At 35.4% G+C, this 20,299-nt stretch overlaps 5 protein-coding genes and 3 long non-coding RNA genes across 11 annotated transcripts; 4 read left to right on the forward strand and 4 right to left on the reverse strand.

Moving 5' to 3' along the window:
- Positions 1 to 3,997: 3,997 nt before the first annotated feature.
- AT2G09180 lies at positions 3,998 to 4,272 on the reverse strand. Its single transcript, NR_140484.1, has one exon. It is a non-coding gene; the product is annotated as an other RNA (long non-coding RNA).
- AT2G09185 lies at positions 3,998 to 4,655 on the forward strand. Its single transcript, NR_140485.1, has 2 exons — positions 3,998 to 4,339; positions 4,525 to 4,655. It is a non-coding gene; the product is annotated as an other RNA (long non-coding RNA).
- Positions 4,656 to 5,527: 872 nt separating this feature from the next.
- On the reverse strand, positions 5,528 to 6,271 carry AT2G40745 (uncharacterized protein). Its single transcript, NM_180003.2, has one exon. It carries the CDS (start codon positions 6,029 to 6,031, stop codon positions 5,618 to 5,620), a length of 414 nt encoding a protein of 137 aa, NP_850334.1. The 5' UTR covers positions 6,032 to 6,271; the 3' UTR covers positions 5,528 to 5,617.
- Positions 6,272 to 7,304: 1,033 nt separating this feature from the next.
- Positions 7,305 to 9,470, forward strand: AT2G40760 (Rhodanese/Cell cycle control phosphatase superfamily protein). The gene is made up of 5 exons (NM_129638.4): positions 7,305 to 7,799; positions 7,960 to 8,211; positions 8,295 to 8,393; positions 8,568 to 8,864; positions 8,942 to 9,470. The coding sequence occupies exons 1-5, from the start codon at positions 7,404 to 7,406 to the stop codon at positions 9,320 to 9,322; spliced, it is 1,425 nt and encodes a 474-aa protein (NP_565940.1). The 5' UTR covers positions 7,305 to 7,403; the 3' UTR covers positions 9,323 to 9,470.
- Positions 9,471 to 9,529: 59 nt separating this feature from the next.
- Positions 9,530 to 10,679, forward strand: AT2G40765 (uncharacterized protein). The gene is made up of 2 exons (NM_129639.2): positions 9,530 to 9,771; positions 10,379 to 10,679. Exons 1-2 carry the CDS (start codon positions 9,655 to 9,657, stop codon positions 10,433 to 10,435), a joined length of 174 nt encoding a protein of 57 aa, NP_565941.1. The 5' UTR covers positions 9,530 to 9,654; the 3' UTR covers positions 10,436 to 10,679.
- Positions 9,748 to 10,402, reverse strand: AT2G09190. Its single transcript, NR_140486.1, has one exon. It is a non-coding gene; the product is annotated as an other RNA (long non-coding RNA).
- AT2G40770 (RING-finger, DEAD-like helicase, PHD and SNF2 domain-containing protein) lies at positions 10,623 to 18,960 on the reverse strand (the record flags this gene model as incomplete). 3 transcript variants are annotated; one of them, NM_001336862.1, is made up of 20 exons in its annotated part: positions 10,623 to 11,179; positions 11,282 to 11,537; positions 11,631 to 11,782; positions 11,854 to 12,047; positions 12,187 to 12,388; positions 12,693 to 12,935; positions 13,041 to 13,157; positions 13,374 to 13,580; positions 13,671 to 13,887; positions 14,218 to 14,384; positions 14,576 to 15,115; positions 15,182 to 15,342; positions 15,481 to 15,712; positions 15,787 to 16,042; positions 16,308 to 16,508; positions 16,651 to 17,125; positions 17,342 to 17,403; positions 17,564 to 17,770; positions 17,855 to 18,696; positions 18,873 to 18,960. In NM_001336862.1, 19 exons carry the CDS (start codon positions 18,667 to 18,669, stop codon positions 10,889 to 10,891), a joined length of 4,995 nt encoding a protein of 1,664 aa, NP_001318395.1. The 3 variants fall into 3 exon arrangements, with proteins under 3 accessions (NP_001318395.1, NP_001325178.1, NP_181609.4); NM_001336863.1 differs by having other exon boundaries at positions 10,889 to 11,179; positions 17,855 to 18,671; NM_129640.6 differs by lacking the exon at positions 18,873 to 18,960 and having other exon boundaries at positions 10,889 to 11,179; positions 17,855 to 18,669.
- On the forward strand, positions 18,859 to 20,298 carry AT2G40780 (Nucleic acid-binding, OB-fold-like protein). 2 transcript variants are annotated; one of them, NM_129641.4, is made up of 4 exons: positions 18,859 to 19,342; positions 19,505 to 19,580; positions 19,691 to 19,817; positions 19,904 to 20,298. In NM_129641.4, exons 1-4 carry the CDS (start codon positions 19,229 to 19,231, stop codon positions 20,100 to 20,102), a joined length of 516 nt encoding a protein of 171 aa, NP_181610.1. In that variant the 5' UTR covers positions 18,859 to 19,228; the 3' UTR covers positions 20,103 to 20,298. The 2 variants fall into 2 exon arrangements, with proteins under 2 accessions (NP_181610.1, NP_001118488.1); NM_001125016.2 differs by having other exon boundaries at positions 19,085 to 19,342; positions 19,483 to 19,580; positions 19,904 to 20,275.
- Position 20,299: the final 1 nt, after the last annotated feature.

Genomic DNA, 20,299 nt, shown 5'->3' on the forward strand with positions numbered 1-20,299 from the left:
AGCTTTGCTTATGTCACATTGATGATGTGGAATGACATCACCCATCTCCGTAACACGTTTGATGGCTTGGTGGGTATTTTTTTTCTCCTTTCTTCGCGGATTTATTTAATTAATTAATGCTCATGAAAACGATCCAACAACTTGGTTAGATTTTTAAATGTTTTTTGCGAAAAATTATTTTGTTTTTATCTTGGAGAAAGAGTTATATAACTAATATTTTATGACATTCAAATTATTTTTCAGTACCACGAAATTCACTTTCAAGGGAAAGAACCAAAATAAGGAGAACTGTTTTTTTTTTTTGATAATTAAAGAGGATAAATGTTGACAAGATATATTCTATATCAGACCAACCACTAATATATTTTAAGAGTAATTGGGTCAAATAGTCTTAAGACAGAATAATATTTAGAGTTTTATCAATCTCGTAATTTTATTTTGAAGATATAAATGTATATGTTTTGCTATATAGTAGTATTTTTCCTAAGAAGAAACTATTTATACGTGTGTATTCTCGTGCATTTACGGAAGCAGAAGGATCCTAATGAATATTCTCATTGATGAATTTTGTCATGGATAGACTAGCTACTAAAACTAAAAGCTATAAGCATATATATATATATATATATATATATATATATATAGATAATCGTGGTGAGACCGCTTAGTTCGGATCTAAAACTAGTAATCAAGATTAATCTCATTATACTAAGCCAACGTTATTTAATTTTATCTTTATGTTTTGTAGAACTGCCATTAAAAACGCCGGAAAAGTACTTAAGTAGATAATCAATGTTTTGGATCATTTGGTAAAAGAACCAATACAATCACAAGTCACAACTCTAGGTTATGTCAGCCTATTGCTTGCTTGGCCCTGATCACTTTGGCAGTACTGATTTTATTAAAAATCTATGAATTTTGAACTGAACAAAAATATTAAAATTTGTTGAAACTGTCACTACTTTAATTAATACTCGTGTAACTATTGAAATATTTGTGTGAGTCATCTCATTTAATACCAAAAATAAATTAAAACCTATGATCGTAAGAAATGACTCATTTTGAATTTTTGATCCGTTGAATGAAAAATATCTTCGTTTCATTAAAATGAGTAATTTTGAGTTGGTTAATTATTATTTTTATTTCTGTGACGCATAAAACAATACATCTTTTTTCCTACCAAAAAAAACAATATTTTTTAAAAAAGTAACATTTGTTTAGTATTGGGATATTGTGACGGCAATGAGGGGGCAGGTGCCACTGAGTACTCCTCGGAGTCACAATAATTTCAGTCCACATTGTACATCCACTCGCAAATAAATAAAAAAAATCCATAAGAGTCAAATCCATTTGTTTGCTTATTAATTCTCTAGAAATTACAGATTATATTACGCTTACTTTTTCAACTATAAACAAAAACAAAACGGCTTTACTAGTTTTAATTTATCATACAACTTAACGAAACAGATTATACCAACAATAATAATGAACGGTGAGTAGTATAATGGTAGAACGATGAAATATTTATGAAATATAATTTGTGTACGAACTAATTAACGATATTTTTGTTGTTGTAGTAGTTGACTTCGATCGTAAAAAGATGAATGTGTTATTTCTCGGTTTGAACCAATAAATATGTCCAAACAGCTTTGTTTTACTTCTTCGTTTACTCATCCAAATTCGGCATTTATCTATAAATCCCAACTGATTAATCATTTAGAGATTGTCAAAATATGGACACTAGTTATATTCAAATGTTAAATTATTGCTTTCTTTCGGAGATGATGAGAGAAAGGTCAACGATGATTGGGGAACTGCTATTGACAAATGACAAATGGTTATTAGAATAATAACAATGTTTATTATAAATACATCATTTTGTGCTTAATCTAATCTTAAGCTTAGTTGTCTTAAAAAATAATTAACCAAGAGGCCTCGATTAACGGATTGCTACTTATCGCTAAGACTACTCTGGATCATTATCTGTCACGAAATTTAAAATTTGGTTTAATTTTTTATATGCAAAACATATAGTTCTTAAATGTGTAAGTTGAATCTTATTTCGTGCTATACCCAATCAGAGAATTCTTTGTCTCAAGTATAATTATTTCATCAATTCGCAAGAGACAGTCCTTGCTACGTACGAATCTAATTTCATATTATTTTTTTAAAATACAGAAAAAGTTGAACACCAATAAAAGTACGTTGAAAACGTCAATAATTCAACTAGATCCAACTCATAGTTATATAAATTATAATTATGGTCATTATTACTTTATTTTATTTCTTAATTAGTCCCCACTAATTTTACGGCAGCCTCTACTTTTTTTAATCTTTAATGTATTTAGAACTAAATCCCATTTAGCGATCACTACTCAGATCTCAAACTATCAAGTTTTAATTTGTACTAAACCGTTTTTTTTGTAACCTAGTGATTTGTTTTATTTCTAGGTGTCATTTGATTTCAACTAGGAACACTTTTCTGTTTTGGCTAGTTGATCGGTTCTATTATTGTTTGAGTTCTGTGAGTACTAATCTGAACCCACTCTTTGTCTTATAAAGTTATAAATATATAAATATCTATATATATATATATATATATATACATATATAAAGTTGTTTATGATCAACTATTGATTGTGTCTACATATGTAGCCAAAAGGTCGTTCAATGTAAGAAGGGACTCTAAAATTAAAAGACATGACTCCTAAAACATATACAAAAGCCGGTGCTCGTTTATGGATATTCTGGTCGTGCCAGTTATAAGAAACTTAAAATTTATTACCTATATTGTCTATAGATTTGTTATATTTAAGTCAACCTGACTGATAAAAAAATCGTAATATTTGAGATTCAATTAAAGTGGTGATACAGTTACCAAGTGTCAAGTATTATCACAAATGGTTTTGATACACTTCACCAATCTTTAAATTTAATTTAGAAATATATAATTATGTACGCAATACGTTGTAAACGGCATGTACCACATATATCACGTTTCCAAAATCTTTTTTTGTCCTCTTTAGTTATTAAGTTTAGCTCGAAATAAATTTACATTTGTAAACGGCAAATTTTATACAAATAATTGTAGTTTATTATATAAAAATATTGTTTTATTTAATATTTATAAAAGGTAAATAATACTTCTTTTGTTTCTTAATAATTGATTTTTTTTTAAACACATATATTTTAAAAAACATATTAAAAACTAATATTTAATTATTTATCTTGAAGTTTGATATTCATCAATTATAACCAATTAATATTGCATAGAAAATCTAAAAAATTAATATTTTAGAAATAATTTTTTCTATAAAATAAAATAATAATAAAACAGAGGAAATACAATATTTTATTATATTATTTAGTTGTCACAAATGATTTAAAGATGCTACCATTATATGCTACCATTATATATATATATATATATATATATATATATTTAAGATTATAAAACTAATATTTGTAAGTTTTTGTTCAAATTACTTCATACATCTACGAAAAGTGGTGGATCCACGTGAGTTTACAATATAATACATGGTTGAAAAATCTTTAAACATATGAAAAGACAAACAAATTAGCATAACATTAACTTAGAAAAAAATGTTATATGACATAGACAAAATATGCACACAGCGAACCAAAATTTAGAAGAAGAATTATCGTATTTCTATTGATGTTATAAGGAGTCGCCTTCTGCATCTTCTTTTCCTAACATGATACTCTCGTTCCTCGTCTTCTTCACATGTTTATTATCCTATCACTACTTAATACAAACTAATAATTCTTTTTGTATGGCTAATGTAAATGACTAACTAGATTAAATTACCAAATATGTTAAAAAGAAATTACAATATTTCAAAAATTGGGATTAAAAACAAACGTAGTCTTCACGAGATATATTTGGACTACATCCTGAATTTGGAATCTTATTTATGGAGTATCCGTAGAAGCATGGTTAACTATAGCAGAACTATGGGTTCTCTATCTTGGTGTGGCGATGTGGTTGATGGCATCATAATGTGGAAGAGCACACCAAAGTCACTGCTCGTTTTCTTCTGCATCTTGGTTTTCATTTTGCTGCTAGAGATGATGAGTTCGTTCATTCCTGTTATCATCTTCCTCATGGGTGTCATCTCCTACTTCTAGAGTTCAGAATTACCGCCCCGACATGGCTATCTCTCAGACGACTTCTACAACAGATTTCGACCTTAACGAAGAGACCGGCACAATCTAGTCTGGTTCCACACCATGAGAAAGGATTGGCGTGGAAGTGAAGCATGGTCTTAAGCTCCTCTCGAGATTCTCGGAATGTTTGAGCGTACTTGTCTTCTTCATGTATGATTTGTTCAAGTTTGAATCATTCTTGTTAGACACGAGCCGTAGGTACCTTTATCAAGAACAAAAATTATCTTCAATGAAGACTCCGTCAGATCTCCAACAACCTTCCGCTCCATAGTAATAATCTCTTTCTTTAGGTTTTCGTTTCTATTGGTTAGCAAATTTACTTATTATAAATAGGGTAAATGTTGCCTCCCGGGAGAATATGTTAACAAATCTACGTATGAACATTTAGTTATTAAGTAAAAGTAAAATCAAAATTTTAGCTACAAATTGAGAGATTTTGTTTTCCCATTCTCTAACATTTACCGGAAAAATAAAAACAGTTACTAATATTTGAGCTAAACGACCGCCACAAAGGGTGATTCCAACTTATATAAAGAAGGTCTTGTTGATAAACGACTAAGATGTAAACTGATTCGCGTAAGATTAATATCAACGGTCAAAATTTAAAATCTAGTGTTAGAGGTCAACCAACTTTGACTGTGTTAGACAATCCAGCTGGCATTTACTATTAACACTGATAAATAATCTCACACGTGTCAAATTTCCATTCGTTGATTAAACAGAAGACATCTAATCATAAATAGGAGAAAATAAATTGAGGATGAAGCAAACCAATCAATGATTATTAAAACTTGATTGTCCTTGTTGCTAACTGCTGAATAATGATTCTTGGGTTCTACATCAAGAAAATGAAAATTTGTTGGAATTTTACCTTGTTGATTATAAAATTGGATTTTTACGTTTCGAATAAACATCATACTTTACCTAGCAAACACACCCTTATTTCACGAATCCTCAAAACTTAAGATTAAATGCCTCCAATTCCAAAGCATTAAATCGTTGGAAGTTAAGAGACTTAAACACAATATTTTTCGTACATTTAATTTTTTGTTAATGATATAGCTCGTTAAACACCTTGCCTGAATTCCATGATTTATATTATCATTAGTAAATATACAAAAAAAAAAAAAAAGATTCTAAGAAGAACCATTATTCGTTAACTAGATTAATGTCAACATTCCAACACAGCCATCGATGATGATGATGATTCATCAAGAAGAAGAAGAGATGCCCTCAAAACATTCAATCGTCATTAGAAGATCCAAATAAATAAATCAAGACAACTTGCTTGAATTCCATTATTCATATTATCATTAGTACATATGCAAACATGCATGATTTAATTTATGATAACTTATTATCAGTATGCATTATTCATTATTCATAACAATATCAAATTAAGAATTCACAACCACATACAGATGATAAATCATGAAGGAACATAACCAAGTATCTCAAATTCCATGAGAGTAAGTGACAATTGAAGAAATCCGGTTTCCTCAGGACCAGAGAGGTTAACTTCACGGTAAAAATCAACCCCTTTAACCGTTGGCAACAATGTGACTCTTCTCCCAACGAAATAGGTACCAGTTGAATTCGTTTTGAAAACATCTACATATAAAGATTCTACGGGAAAATTCTGATCTTGAAAAAGTTGTAATTCTTCATCAAACTCAGGATCTCCTTCGGTTGCTACAACCTTTGTTTCATGTTTCTCGTTTTCATTTGTCCAAGCTTCAACCTTGTATTGATATGGGCGACCATTGGTGACTCCGATTGTACCAAAGATATTCACAAGTAGCTTCACATCTTCACCTGTGATTATTATCTTTTTCCCTCGCATTTTTCTTCTTTTCAAATAATAAATCTGAGTAGAATAATATGTGTGATTGATATGTCAACTTAACTACACCTCAACAATTGTTTTTGTGGTTTTTTCTCTCACTAATTCACGAAATTCGACATTTTCTAAATATATTTATGTTAAAATGCACGTGTTTCATGTTGTAATTCTTTGTTTATAAACAAGAAAAAATAGATGCTAAACAATGAGAAATAAATGTTGTTTGAATAATAAAAAAAATTGAATGTTTCTTAATACCATTTCAAATACTAAAAACAATGAAATATCATATTTAGAGATTTATTTCTATATAATATCTATTTTGGTCATATTCTTAGTTATGATATTTGACTACTATTCAAAAACCTAACCCCAATATAGTCAAAACTATATAAAAATGCAGTAAGATATTAAATGCTGTTGAACAAAATTCAATATCTTATGGCTTGAAAGTAAACTAGTAAGATAGCTACAAAATGCATGGTAAGAAGTTAGGATAATCATATTTTAAGAAACGAAAATAAAATACCTAATATAAGCTTCGACACATACAGCTCTTTCTTACTGGAAATCTTGCATATTCCGAACATACATTTTTATTTTAGGACGGATATACCTATAGATTCATTTGCAAGATTGATTTCCTATTGAAAAAAAACATGTTGTGGATTCAAATATTTGTCGCTTTTTGTTCATTCTCTTTTGTAATTTCCTAAACGAGAGGTCACTAATCCAAAAATCGTTAGCAATTAACTAGAACATCTTCCATGGTTAACACCACCTATCAATTATTTATTTTCTTCAATGAAACTTTATGAAACTCTTTCCATTTTATTAATTTATATATTAAAGTTTTTGTTCACACTAAATTTATTGACTCAATATATATCTACTTTATAACTAAATACTAATTATTTCATTTACTTTTTATTTTATTAATAATCTACATATATATATATATTGTTTGTCTTGTTTATTGTTTTTGCGGTTTGTATATTTATATCTCATATTCATACAATTTTTTAGTATATATGCTTAATTAATTAAGATCGAATTGTGGCTTGTTTATTATTTTTGCGGTTTATTTATATGCATCTCATATTATTACTTTTTTAAATTAATCGATTAAAATTTATTAACTTACGTAACATATTTGATATTGCATAAATTAAAAATCATATGTATATAATTCTCTTTAGTTTAAATTTTAAAATGAATAAAGAAAAAAACAATAAAATTTGAAAACTGAAAACCTTTTAAAACGAAAAAGAATGGCTAAGATGATGAATCGGTCTCGTACGGGAAACACCTACGTTTTGGTTTAGTCCGGTTTGGTTGAATTCCCAGAGACTTTGCTTGAATTGGGTCCCCAATGCTACGGTTTTACCACTGGAGATTTCCGCCGTCCCTCGCCGTCGTTAGAATGCTCTCATCACCACCCCCTCCTCACTCACACTCTCCATTCTCCGGCGGCGGCGTGAATTCGAACTCAGTCGGTGGAAACTCCAAACCCGAGTTACAATTCCCTCAATCCCAACCCCATAAACTCTCTTCCTCTCCTTCCTCTTCTCTGAAATCCACGGTGGCTTGTTCAAACGCCGGAGCTATACGGAGAAGCATGGCTACTGTTTCTCAGGCATTCTCAGAGAGAACAGAGTCTATTGATTCGGATTTAGGCTCGCTCGTTGTAGTTTCATTCTACAAATTCGCTGATTTTCCTGAGCATGCTGATTTCAGGAAGCCTCTCAAGGATCTCTGCGAAAAATTGGTATGGCGTTTCTTCTATCTCATTCAAAAGTGTAGATTTTTAGTGTCTGTCTACGAAAGGTTAAGTCTTTACTTACGAGTGTTTGTATTGATCATGAAAATTTGGTTTAGATTTTGAGGCACTAATCACTAATGTAGATTGGATTGTCTTGTTTCACCAGCGTGTTTCAGGTGGAATCATTCTTGCACCAGAAGGGATAAATGGAAGTATCTGTGGGATTCGTGAATCAGTGGAGGAAGTGTTGGCATTTATACAGAGAGATGTCCGGTTAAATGGTTTGAGGCAAGTGGAGACACCTGTGAGTCCTGAGCAAGAAGCAATTCACCATGGACATAGTAGTAGCTCTCCTCTTGCAGCTGGTGAAGATGCTCCATTTAGATGGGATCATGTTAGGGTCAAACTTAAGAAAGAGGTACACTTTTTAGTCTTTGAAGTTGAGACTGGAGGAGTTTTGTGGATTGTCAAGAGTTGTTTTCTTTTGCAATGTCTGTGCAGATTGTTACGCTTGGAATTCCTAGTGTCTCGCCAATTGAAAGAGTTGGAACATATGTGAGTCCCGAAGAATGGAACGAACTGATCAGTGATCCAGAAACTGTGAGTCCTCTTTTTACCATCTTGTAGCAAGTTTAGTCAAGAACTCAGTGAAATTTGAATAAAGACTTGATAACTGTTTATACACTTAGGACTCATTTTCTCTGCTCTCTCTTGATTAAATGTTCTGGTAGATAGATCGATGATATCAGATCTTTAAGTACTATTGTGTTTCAGGTAGTGATTGATGTGCGTAATACCTATGAGACTAGAATTGGGAAGTTTAAAGGAGCTGTGGATCCATGTACCACAGCTTTCAGAAATTTCCCATCTTGGGTGGAGAATCAATTTGCATTGAAGCAAGAAGGCAATGAAACGCAAGCAAAGGTGGAGAAAGAGGATTTTTCTGAAATCACCCATAAAGAAGACAAAGCTGAAAAACCGAAGACGCTGCCACGAATTGCTATGTATTGCACTGGAGGAATCAGGTGTGAGAAAGCTTCAAGCCTCCTTCTTAGCCAAGGTTTCGAAGAGGTAACCTAACACAACATCTAACCATTGTTCTGTTGGTTTCAAAGGTACTTAAAAGATCAAAGCATTTTTGTTATCAGGTATATCATCTGAAAGGTGGGATATTAAAGTACCTTGAAGAAGTCCCTAAAACCGAGAGCTTATGGGAAGGGGAATGCTTTGTGTTCGACAAACGTGTATCTGTGGAACATGGTCTAGCTCAAGGAACACATAAACTCTGCTATGGATGCAAGCAACCTATAAGTGATGAAGACATGGAAGCTCCAGAGTACGAGTATGGAGTTTCTTGCCCTTACTGTTACTCCAAGAAATCAGAAGAGGAGAAAGAAAGGGCAAGAGCAAGGCAGACACAGTTTGAGGAATGGGGTGTAATTGGTGGTCCGGACAAAGGTCGTCGACCCGCCACTAAACCTGATAGTCCAAGGAAGAAGATCAATGCAAAGCTTGGTTCTTCAATATAGAATGATGTTGTTTTGTTCTTCTTCTTGAAATCATTTGCATTGTTACATACTTACATTAAAGAGTTTAAACGCTAATCAATGAGGCAATGATCTTGAATTTTTTTAAGCATATCGGAAACAACGACTAGAAACAACGACTAGAAACGGCGCGTTGTTCAAGTGTTAATAAGTAGAACGGCAGGAAGTGTAAAATTGACGTTTGACTAGGTCAAGAAGCTCTTTTAATGTCAAAAATTCCGCAGAATTGATTATCGTCATTTCGTTAAGGATCTCTGTGGGGTTTGATCGAATTTCATAGCGAAGGAGAGAGTGAGAGAGAGATTGAAGCAGTAATGGCAGGAACATCTGGATTGCTCAACGCAGTGAAGCCAAAGATCCAAACGATTGATATTCAGGCCGCCGCTGGATGGGGAATCGCCGCCGCAGCCGGTGCCATCTGGGTCGTCCAAGTAAGCTATCTCGATCTCTTGTTTTCCGGCCATAGATTGGTTTTCACGGATTATGGTCCTGATCTGGGATCTCTATCTCTAGCTAATGTTATGTTTCTGGTGAAATTGTTGGCTTTATCTGGTTGAAAGATGAAAATTTCATAATTGATCACCATTTATCAAATTTACTTGCTTTGATCTCATTAGATTATCTATAAAGGTGGTTACTTTTATGAGCATCGTTGCATATAATTACGTTTCATGAAAGGCTTGATTCGTTTTGGTGCTAGTCTATTCTTGAATTGGTGATCAAATCTTCTTCATTTCGTTTTCCTTGTACTATTGGTTTCACTTACATTCTGATTTAGTCTTCTACAGAAAATGCCTAGCTTCTATTGATCCTTGCTTCACGCCATTAACATCTTAAGGAGGATAGAGTTGCACTTATTTCAGACTGATACATGAGCTTGTTTCTTCATGAATTAGTTTCATCACTTACAGACACAATTTGCTCTTGGTTTGGTGTTATGAAGAGATTAGGCGCCTTAAGCTGCTAGTGACCCTATTTTACTAAGCTTCTTTTCAAACTCATAATGTATTGTATCTGACACATTCTTTATCATCACAGCCATTTGGTTGGATAAAGAAGACATTCATTGACCCACCCCCAACTGAAGAGAAGTGAGATATCACCAAGATTCAAGACTAAGTGAAGAGTTTTCCAGTTTCTAAGTTTGTTACCGCCTCTTTGGCGTGGAGCTGAATAAATTTTGGTTCTTTTCTGGGGCTTTCTGGTTTCATTTCTTCAATGTAGTTGACTGATTTGTCTTCTCAAATGTTATAACAAACAAGAAAAGCACTTACTCCAAGTTACTTGAAAAGAGAACCCATTTTGCATTTATCATGAGTTATTATTTCCATGTCAAAGTATAGAAGACCTAACGCAGTAATGTCTGTTGCAATACAATGAATAAATAAAAGAGCTTATCCTTTGCCTAACCTACATAATGAACGTGGACGACACAAAAGAGAAAGTATTATTTCGAGCAGCTTCTCTCTTCACCATCTTATGTGCATACAACAAGACGCTCCAACAAACATTTGGCTGGAACCAATCTCTCTGCAACCTTTTCCATAGTCATGATGCGTTTGTAGTTGATGAGGATGCATTACTTTCCTTCATTCTCCTCTCGGCTGCTAATGCTGCAGCGACTGAGGGTGGTAGATCTCTCAGATTCTCCTGTCTCTCTCCTGGGTTTTGTTCCATCTCTGCTGTTTCTGCTGTTGGTGAAGCAAATAGAGATTCAAGATCTTTTAGTGTCAAGAACTGTTGATCTTGATTCTTTGTATTCCTGCTGCTAAATGAACTTAAGTTTGTATTCTTATTCCTGTTCAGTTTGTAGATGCTCTCTTCCACTGTGCCCGATACCTGGTTCCCCAAAAAAGAGAGGTCAAGATCAAAGTGAATCACATAAGGCAGGATCTTGAAGCTGTACAAGACCAAGGTGGCAAACAAAGCAGATACACTAACCAGAAACCGATGAACTAGAGTAGGCTTCTCTTGTCCAATTCGGTGAACACGCCCAACAGCTTGCGCTTCCGCAGCTGGATTTAGAAGTGGCTCCACCAGAATAACATGCTGTGCTTCTAGAAGATTAAGACCGTTGGCACCATGCTGCACCAAAAGCAATAACACTTGAATCGATTTTTCCTCTTTTTGATGGGAGTTTGTCTTTTGGGTTTCTTTCTCAGATCCCTTGAATTTGCTAATGGCTGTCTGTGATTTCCTACATTTCCATAAAATAAAAGTTACATGCATCCCTTAGGCTACCTATGTGCCACTTTTAACAGACTCCCCATTAAAATTCTCACTACATTACCTGCCCCCTTTCATCCGGATGCAGGTGATGCTATTTGCAGCGAAGGCATGTTCCAACACATCAAGAACATCGTTCCAGCTGGAGAAAACAAGAACCTTCGTTTGTGGGTCACTTGACTTGATCCATAAGATTCTTCTAGTAACAGCTTCAATCTACCCCCAAAACAATAGATGAGAAAAAGAAGTACTTCTTGTGCACTGATCTTAGAAGCAAGGAGACTAACCTTTGTTCCATATGAACCTTGAACCACCAATGATGCTTCACTGTCTTTGTGATCTTGATCTGACGAAGAACTGTTTCTTCTATCATCAGCATATGCAATATTTCTAACATCTGTATGCTGCCTGCATATTGGACACATCACCCACTTTTGCAGCGTTTCTTGAACTGATTTGCGCTCAGTCATAGCAAAAAAGCCTGTGTGAACAAACACAAAGAAGCAGATATGGGTAACATTCTTTAGGTTCACGAAGAATATAGTAGATTAATGGAACACAAAGAAAATGCTTAAAACTCGAAGCTGAAAAACAAACAATCGAAAGGTCAAAGTAATTACAGTTACAGCAAGTGGAATGCCCGCACTGGAAAACCATCTTCTGATTCCTTAGAATTTCATGACAAATCGGGCATGCTTCATCTCTCTTAAGCAGGTTTTCGCTTTCCTGTTCAGCAGGATCCGAAGCATCGACTGTTTCATGTATTGGTGAGGAAAGATCTGGACTCTCGGATTCTTGTTTCTGTTTGGATTTCATCAAACCCTGCAACGGAAAAAAGATTTGTTCAATATTGGATACAAAATCAAAGAAAGAGAGGGAAAGCAAGCAGATATTTTCCAGCGATCCAAAGTCTCACAAAAAGGAACTTAGCCACAAAGACATAACTATAGCTTCTCGTGACTAAAAAATTGAAATGGGTAGAGCTCTGGAGCTGGAATTGCAAAACAAATGTGATCAAGTGTAACTATCCACGTAAACTTCTTAATAGTAACACAGATATAAATGACTTATAGGCATGATAAAAATAGGAGGTCAGGCTAATAACACACTAAGGTTACAGATTTACCTTCAAATAACGAAGTTTCCCTTTTATACTAAGCAACGAGGATTGAGCCATAAATTTGTCATTTGTGTTCAGCACACTAGCAACATCTAACTCGTCCCGGCCCAAAGCATAGATCGATGTGTCATCTTCCGATTCTCTAAGCTGTAGTCTCATTGTTGACATGTTAATCTCATCATAGGCACGTAGGAGTTGAGCTTGATCCCTAGCTAAGACCCTTGCATGTACATATTCCTTTCGCATCACCTTAATTAGATAAGCAAAATTGGAAATGTCAGATCTTGTTACAAAAATGAAGGAATAGTTTTCCCTTTCTCAATGTAAGCAAAGAAGGGATCTCTCAGGCAATACCTCAAGGGTATGCAAATGTTTTGTAGCTGCCAATTTGCTTTCCCTATCTAAATGAGTTTTGCAATGGTTTCTTATCACTCCAAGAACTATTTCCGTCTCAGATGGAGATTTTGAAAGCTATGATAAGAACATAAAAGAAATATTTATCAGACTGCGACGATCATTACAAAATCATATTATTTGACATTTCAAAAGATTTTAAACAAAAGAGGAAATAGAGAACGCCGTATCAATAAAGTTAATAAACAGAGATGTGGTTAGGATTTATTCTCAGTAATGAATTCAAAGACTTCTTGAAGTAATACCAAATCCAAACTAGATCAAGTAACTTACAACCACAATGTCACCAGCATTTCTTTTGGTTGGCTCCTCGTCATCACCACGTGATGCATTTAGATCCTTGCTTCTTGATGATAAACCAAATAAAAAAAGATTACGAGCATCTCTCTTCTTCTGCAAATGTACCGTCTCTTCAGCAGCCGCAATTTCCATTACTCCCCTGCGAGATTTGTTAAGACGGAAAAGCCTAGCCTCATATTCCTGGAATGATTTTTTGATACATGATGATGTGACAGCTAATATTAATATCGATTTAAGTTCATATAAGTGCAGAAGCAAAAAAGAGCAAACCTGGAATAGTTCATCTAGCTCGCAATGAATACACGGGGGGCCATCACTATTCTTATTGCAATACTTGCAGTTGCTAATACGCTCAATATCCTCCAACTTTGGTTTCTCCATAGTCTGATCAATTTCTAGAATCCTATCTATCACTTTCTTTCTAGATCTCTCCAGCATATCCATACACGTCTGCAGATGAAGTTTCATGCCATGTATAGTTCTAAATCTGGAATAAGGAATTTGCAAGTTAGTTCATAACGTACTCAAGTTATGTGCTCCTAGAATACTGTCTGCTTACAAATCAGGAAACATCTGAGATTAGATTGAATATAATGATCTATTGCTAAGACTTTCACTACATATGATACTGAAATTATAGGGTAATCAATCTAGTCTTTTAATGAAGCTAACCAGTCTCTTAGGTCACTTCTTCTAATAACTTTGCGGACACATGTAGAAAATATGCCCCATATCACAGACAAATTTGTGACTAAAAGCTGAGAAAGTACTCTGGCAAAAACAAAGCTCACAAAACTGCAAATTTTTAAGCACTAACCGAGAACTCTCTCTGGAGGAGCTTGAATTGTTTAAGTTTCCATGGAGGGCCTCTTCAATCTTCCTTGTCAACTCGCTAGAGAAGTCTTTATTCTGTTCAGTAAGTTGCAGGGCATCCAACCACCAAACTGAACGTTGTTTCCCCATATTGCTCAACGACTCAGAAACCTTGAAAGTTTTTCAACCATTTAGCATTGTGTCACAGAGAGCGAGCTCCAGGAAAATAAGTGATGCTCAATATTTAACATGCCTGATCTTGAAACTTAATTTAAACGGATTATATTTACACTTAGGCTAAGGGTACAAGTAGCTTTTTGAGATTAAAGAAAAAAAGATATAAATATTTTTGTGGAAAATACCTGATTGTATGATTTTTTGAATTCGTGCTGTGCTGCAGAAAGCTTTGAGTTGAATGCGGATAAATACTTAACCTTCAGTGTGTCACAAACTATATCCAGAGTTTTGCATTCTTCATGACACTCTCCATCCTTCTTTAAACCATTGTCTGGAGCAATAGCTTCCCGCTGATGTACAGTTTCTGAAGAATCATGAGTTAAACTCTCGAGCTCATTGATCCTTTGCCTCTTCGATGCACGATGATGATCATCATCTTTTACATCTATTTTTGTTTCAGGCCTTCCTGATGCAGAAAGTTTTCCACCGTAGCTTTTGGCCATTGGTAGTATCTCAGCTAAATTGTGAAGAATGTGAATATTTAACAATGGATCAAGACGAAAATCCTCGGCGTGTTCTTCAGTTATACTTAATGCTTCCTTGTATAAGGACACAGCTTCAGAAAATTCTTGCTTAAGCATGGCAATAGCAGCAATCCCATTTAATGCAACAATTAACACTCTAAGAGCTTCTTCTCCCTCGCTCTGGGTCTTTTTCACAAGGACCTAAGAAAAACTTCAATTAGCACAAATAAGTAACGAAGATTAAAACGCTAAATCTTGCAAAATCACCATTAAAATTTCTTCCATGGTCATTGGACTTTGTTGCAAAGAGCGTAAACCTGAACTTCCTACTTGAGGGTGGCAGCAAGCTTGGCGCAATTTCAAGAGCGAGTTCAACAGTTTTGCAGCTTCAGCATGAGTGACTAAAGGATTATCAGAAGAAGTATGACCTGTAGATTATCACAAGTTGGATAGAAACTTAAGCAGCCAGTACAGAAGGAAGTGTCAAACTTCTGAGAGTGAACTTTTGGAGGCAATAAAAGACAAAAGTGGAAAGTGCTGAAGACACTATGTGCACCCCATGGTACCTCTTTTGAGAATATCACGTTTCAAAGTTTCTATAACTTCACGAGCATAACTCACACAAGTGTCATGCTGTCTACTGTAAAAGTGTTCTTCAATTGCGGAAAATTTAAGCCACGAGACGCATTCCTCTTGAGGTGGAAGTTGCAACTCATCAGCCACATGGACTTTTGAAGAACGCCACATAACTTGTTTGAAAAACTTATGCGTAAATTCCATGGCCTTTGTGTCTCGCCTCTGAACAAATCAAGAAGGTTGTTAGACAAGAAAACTATAAAAGGTAAGAAATGTTTTTTTTTTTCCTGCTCGACCTCATATGGGTCTCTTATAACTTCAATCCACCATCTTGAAACATCGAAAGGATTTGCTTTAAGAAACTTCAATAGTCCAAATAAGTCATCAAGTTTGCGTTGTATAGGAGTTCCGGTGATACACCAACGGTGTTTGGTGTATAATCTCAACGCCATCTCTGTTGCAGCAGCTGCATTGCTCTCCACCATCTGGGCCTCATCCAAACAAATCCTCCACCAAAATATTCTGGTGAGTGGAGTCGGAATAACAGGGTACCTATCACAATATGAAATCTTTACTCAATCTCTCCGAAAAGCTATTCAATTGCAGGAAACCAGGAGATAAAAAAAAATCCTGTCAGATTAAATTTGCTGTTGTTCAATATGGCTCGTCTGAGTACATGAGTATGGAACTAATCTATATTGGCAAATTCTTAGAAATATTTTAATAATTCATCTTCTTCAATATATCAGGTATGACAAAAGTTCATCATGTAATGAAAAATGCGAGGTATAAGAATCCTAAATATAATTAATCACACCTTTTCTGGAATCTAAGACAGTGCCGGTCACCATCATGCCTGTCGAAGTCATGTGTCAAGTCCTCTTTAAGGACATCATACGTAGTTAAAACAATGTCCGCATTGAGAAGTTCAGTAATGTCAATCATAGGTTCTTCAGAAAGTGAGGCGTTCCTCACACCTTCATAGATACATGTTATGAGAGATCCCAAGCGTGTATGGCTACAACATGACAGATGAAAGAAGGAAAGAGGACTCACATTACATGATGTGGAGATACACAAAAAATTACGTCTAGTGAAAGCCATCTTGTTAAGTGTTCCTCTAGTCAAAACATAACAGAAGGGAGAGAAGAATCTCATACCGTGTAATCTCGGAATGCCATTGCGGTAATATAGGAGCTGGACAGACAATAAGAGTGGCACCCGTAGAGATGGGAGAGGCAGTGACTTGTAGAAGTTCAGAGCACATTTGGCAAATATATTCACCTTCTCTGACAATAATTTCCGTTGCATCCTTTTTGCTCTTCTTTTGAGATGCTTTTTCATCAATATGTTGACTATCCTTCTTACCTTTCCCTTTAGGTGAATAACCTACACAGTCGGCATGCTGCCAAGCATCACAAAGGTCACACTGTACCCAAACTCCTTTGTATTTGTGACTTTCACTGACAGCTCCACATATGCACTCAACACGTTCTCTTTTCAATCTTCTCAAGCCAGCGTTCAAAACATCAGTAACTGATGAACCATTAGACACAGAAATTTCATCCTCCGCTGGTTTTCGATGAGAAAAGATACAAGCAAGTAGTTCCACCGTTTTTCCCAATCCCATTTCATCTGCAGCATTCGTACTTTACCACATTAAGAACGAAACGCATGAGAAATATTAGAGGTAGACAAAGCCATATACACCATCTAGCATTTAAGACGACTTAAAACATATATTTCTGAAAATATTCTTTGTGAAAGCAAGTCAAAACAAAATTATCCTTGTAAATAATTTTCTGATTATATAGTACATGGAGGCAAAATGAAGCCGCAAATTGTTCATACCAGCAAGGATACCGCCCTGAATTCGAGGTGAAAAATACTCTGGTGTCAATGAGATATTCCCACTAAAAACAACCAAAACATGACAAATTGACCAGAACAAATTAGTTCTTCTGTAAATGGCGGAACTTCACTGAGCAGAACATACACTATTTGTTGACGATGAGAGGAGCTTATAGTTCAAAATAAAATTAAAAAGGACTACTTAGATTCTTTTCTACTAACCTGAATGGGTTCAAGAACATTTTTGTAGCAGAGTCAAGGAATCCCACGGAGATAGACAAAGGTGAAATGAATTGGTTGTCTTCCTTGTCTCCCAACGTTATTGGATCGCCTCTCTCTCGCTGAACCATCCAATAAGCTGCCCGTCGTTGGTACGGCCTAAGTTCTGGGAGCAAATCAGCTATGTCATCTCCAAGCATTGCATCCGTCCTGAATCGATATTGTGCTAATAAGTTGGAAAGATAAAATCAGATATTAAGGCACATAAAGAGAGAAAAAAAGTTGTTCACTCACTTTGATGGCTTTATGGCTTCATAAAAAGCAGCAGCATCAAAACTAGACTGCTTACTAGAGTCCAAAGTTTCATCTTCCGTCACAACTGATGACTCAATATCCTTGACGTTGAATCTTGTCCCATACCTAGCCTCTGATGTCATTACCTCTGGCCTCAACCAAGACATGACATGAATCATACTCTTTTTCCAAATCTGCCTTGTATTCTCAAGAAGAGAATCACATGCATCAAAAGCCTGCTGAAGCATCTCAACTCTAACTCTAGGAGACAACAATCCCTCATTACCAGGCATGAGCCTTAAAGTCAAAAACTTTATACTTGCCAAATGAGCAAGACCCGAAACCCCTTCACCTGGACCATCAAAACTTGCAGACCAAATCACTGACCCAACCTCATCATCAGACACCTTATTATCAACCAATTCCAAAGTTATATCACTCGAAGACAAAACCGGCCAGTGACCAAGCTTAATCCGATCAACAAAATTAGTCACATTGCAAAGCCGAAACCGTAACGAGCAATCCAGATCATGATCAACCTCAATAGGTTTTGTGAATGTACTACTACTTCCTACACGTTCTCTTACACTAAAATTCGTTAGAACAACTTCAGCTAAATCAAAGTTCTGCTGCTGCTCCGAAACTCGACTACTTAAACATATGTTCACATAATACGGCTTATCGATATCTTCAACATTCTTGTCCCCTGAACCCTCAGCTTCGTCGCCGGGTAATTGATTTCTATCGGATTCAGAACCAGTTGGAGTGATCAAACCCACTGCACGCTGGGGCTTGGATTGCTTTCTCCTACCCATCACTAAGCTAAAATAGAAACTTCAGTACTGCGAATTCATAAACAAGATAAAAAAATTCAAAAACACACAAACAAGCTATGACCTTTATGCAATTTCATAGCTCAAACCCAAAAACTTTATGCAATTTCAAAATAGTTATTGAACCAGTTATATAATTCATACGAAAACAAACTCAGTTACGATATGAAAACATGATTCCGAACCTGTGAAGTGAAAGAGAATTCGTTCAAAATTCAGAAATTGCGAATCGACGGAGACTATGGAGGAGTGGAATTTCAAGCGCCGGAGAAGATTAATAGACCGCCGCGTGATATAATAACGTATTGCCGGTTTATCTGCCAATTCGTTTGCACCGACGTGGCTTGAGAATGACAATAGTACCCTCAGCTTTTAAATAAAATAACGAAACTACCTCCTCTTCTCTATTGGAACTATTCCGATTCCAGTAAAACGGCACACAACTGCAAAACCCTAATCTCAAGTTTTCTGTCGATTTTGATCTTTTGGTTGTAATTTTGTTTGTGAAAGTTTCGGACTTTTGGAATTTGAGGTAGAAGAGATGAACAGAGGAAGAAGGAATCTGAAACAAGCGGCGTCGGACCAGGATTTCACGCTTGAGGAATGTCAGAGCATTGCCCAAGTCGTCTCTCTCAGAGGTTCCAATCAAATTGAGGTAAAAGATAAACGCTTTTTTCTTAGGTTTCATACAATCTCGCCAATTCATAGCATTTTCTTCGGAATTTTCTTTGGATGGGTTGGCTTGTTTGTATGTATGTATGTACTGAATTAAAGTTTGTGTTTTAACTGCTGTAGTTGTTTTGTTGTCTCTTTGAAGATAATGGATGCAAAAGGAGAGAACTCATTAGCTTTGTTTCCAGCCAAGTTTCGTGAGAGCATGTGGATCAGACGAGGTACTTTTTCTTGTTAGTCTTCTCTGGTTTGTTCTTTCTTGAATGGTTAGATTTACTGCATGATTTGGTGTGGATTGGAGGAGTTTGAGATGTGCTACACTGATTTGCAGGAAGCTTTGTAGTGATTGACCATACAGGAAAGGAAAAGGCTCAAGAGTCTGGTAGCAAAGTTACATCTATTGTATGTAAAGTTCTATTCTTTGAGCAAGTCCGTCTTCTTCAAAAGTCTCCGGAATGGTATAGCTTCTATCTTTTGTTCTGTATGGATGGCTTCTCATATTGAGTAATTATAGCTCATGTTAGTTTGGACATGGTGAATGCAGGCCAGAAATCTTCAAAGATACTAGACCGATTCCAGCTGAGAAAAGCTCACCCATTGAACAGCATGAAGATGACGGTGAAGTTGATTCGAGTGATGATGATGATGGTATGCCTCCATTGCAAGCAAACACAAACAGATTGAGACCGTTTGGGGTGAAGTGTGATGCAGAAACTGATTCAGGGTCAGATTCCGATTCATAGAAACATCCGGTACATTTCTTTTCGCAGCCTCAACTTAATTTCTCAATATAGGGGATTTATAGTTGCAAGCTGTATTTTATAAACAGTATGTAACCAACACAGATCTGCTGATAAAGCAGAGTTTTGCTTTGCACTAAATCGATAATTGATTTATATAACATGCTTCTCATTCTCTTCTTGCAATTCTTGATAAGTCT

The sequence above is a fragment of the Arabidopsis thaliana genome, chromosome 2 (assembly GCF_000001735.4).
Source record: "Arabidopsis thaliana chromosome 2, partial sequence".
Lineage (NCBI taxonomy): Eukaryota > Viridiplantae > Streptophyta > Magnoliopsida > Brassicales > Brassicaceae > Arabidopsis > Arabidopsis thaliana.

Coding starts and splice junctions, on each gene's coding strand:
- AT2G40745 (NM_180003.2), bottom strand. CDS start 6,031: ATGCGAGGGAAAAAGATAATAATCACAGGTGAAGATGTGAAGCTACTT.
- AT2G40765 (NM_129639.2), top strand. CDS start 9,655: ATGGCAGGAACATCTGGATTGCTCAACGCAGTGAAGCCAAAGATCCAA. Junction 9,772..10,378: donor GTGCCATCTGGGTCGTCCAA/GTAAGCTATCTC, acceptor TTATCATCACAG/CCATTTGGTTGGATAAAGAA.
- AT2G40780 (NM_129641.4), top strand. CDS start 19,229: ATGAACAGAGGAAGAAGGAATCTGAAACAAGCGGCGTCGGACCAGGAT. Junction 19,343..19,504: donor GAGGTTCCAATCAAATTGAG/GTAAAAGATAAA, acceptor GTCTCTTTGAAG/ATAATGGATGCAAAAGGAGA. Junction 19,581..19,690: donor GAGCATGTGGATCAGACGAG/GTACTTTTTCTT, acceptor ACTGATTTGCAG/GAAGCTTTGTAGTGATTGAC.
- AT2G40760 (NM_129638.4), top strand. CDS start 7,404: ATGCTACGGTTTTACCACTGGAGATTTCCGCCGTCCCTCGCCGTCGTT. Junction 8,212..8,294: donor GGGTCAAACTTAAGAAAGAG/GTACACTTTTTA, acceptor ATGTCTGTGCAG/ATTGTTACGCTTGGAATTCC. Junction 8,394..8,567: donor TGATCAGTGATCCAGAAACT/GTGAGTCCTCTT, acceptor ATTGTGTTTCAG/GTAGTGATTGATGTGCGTAA.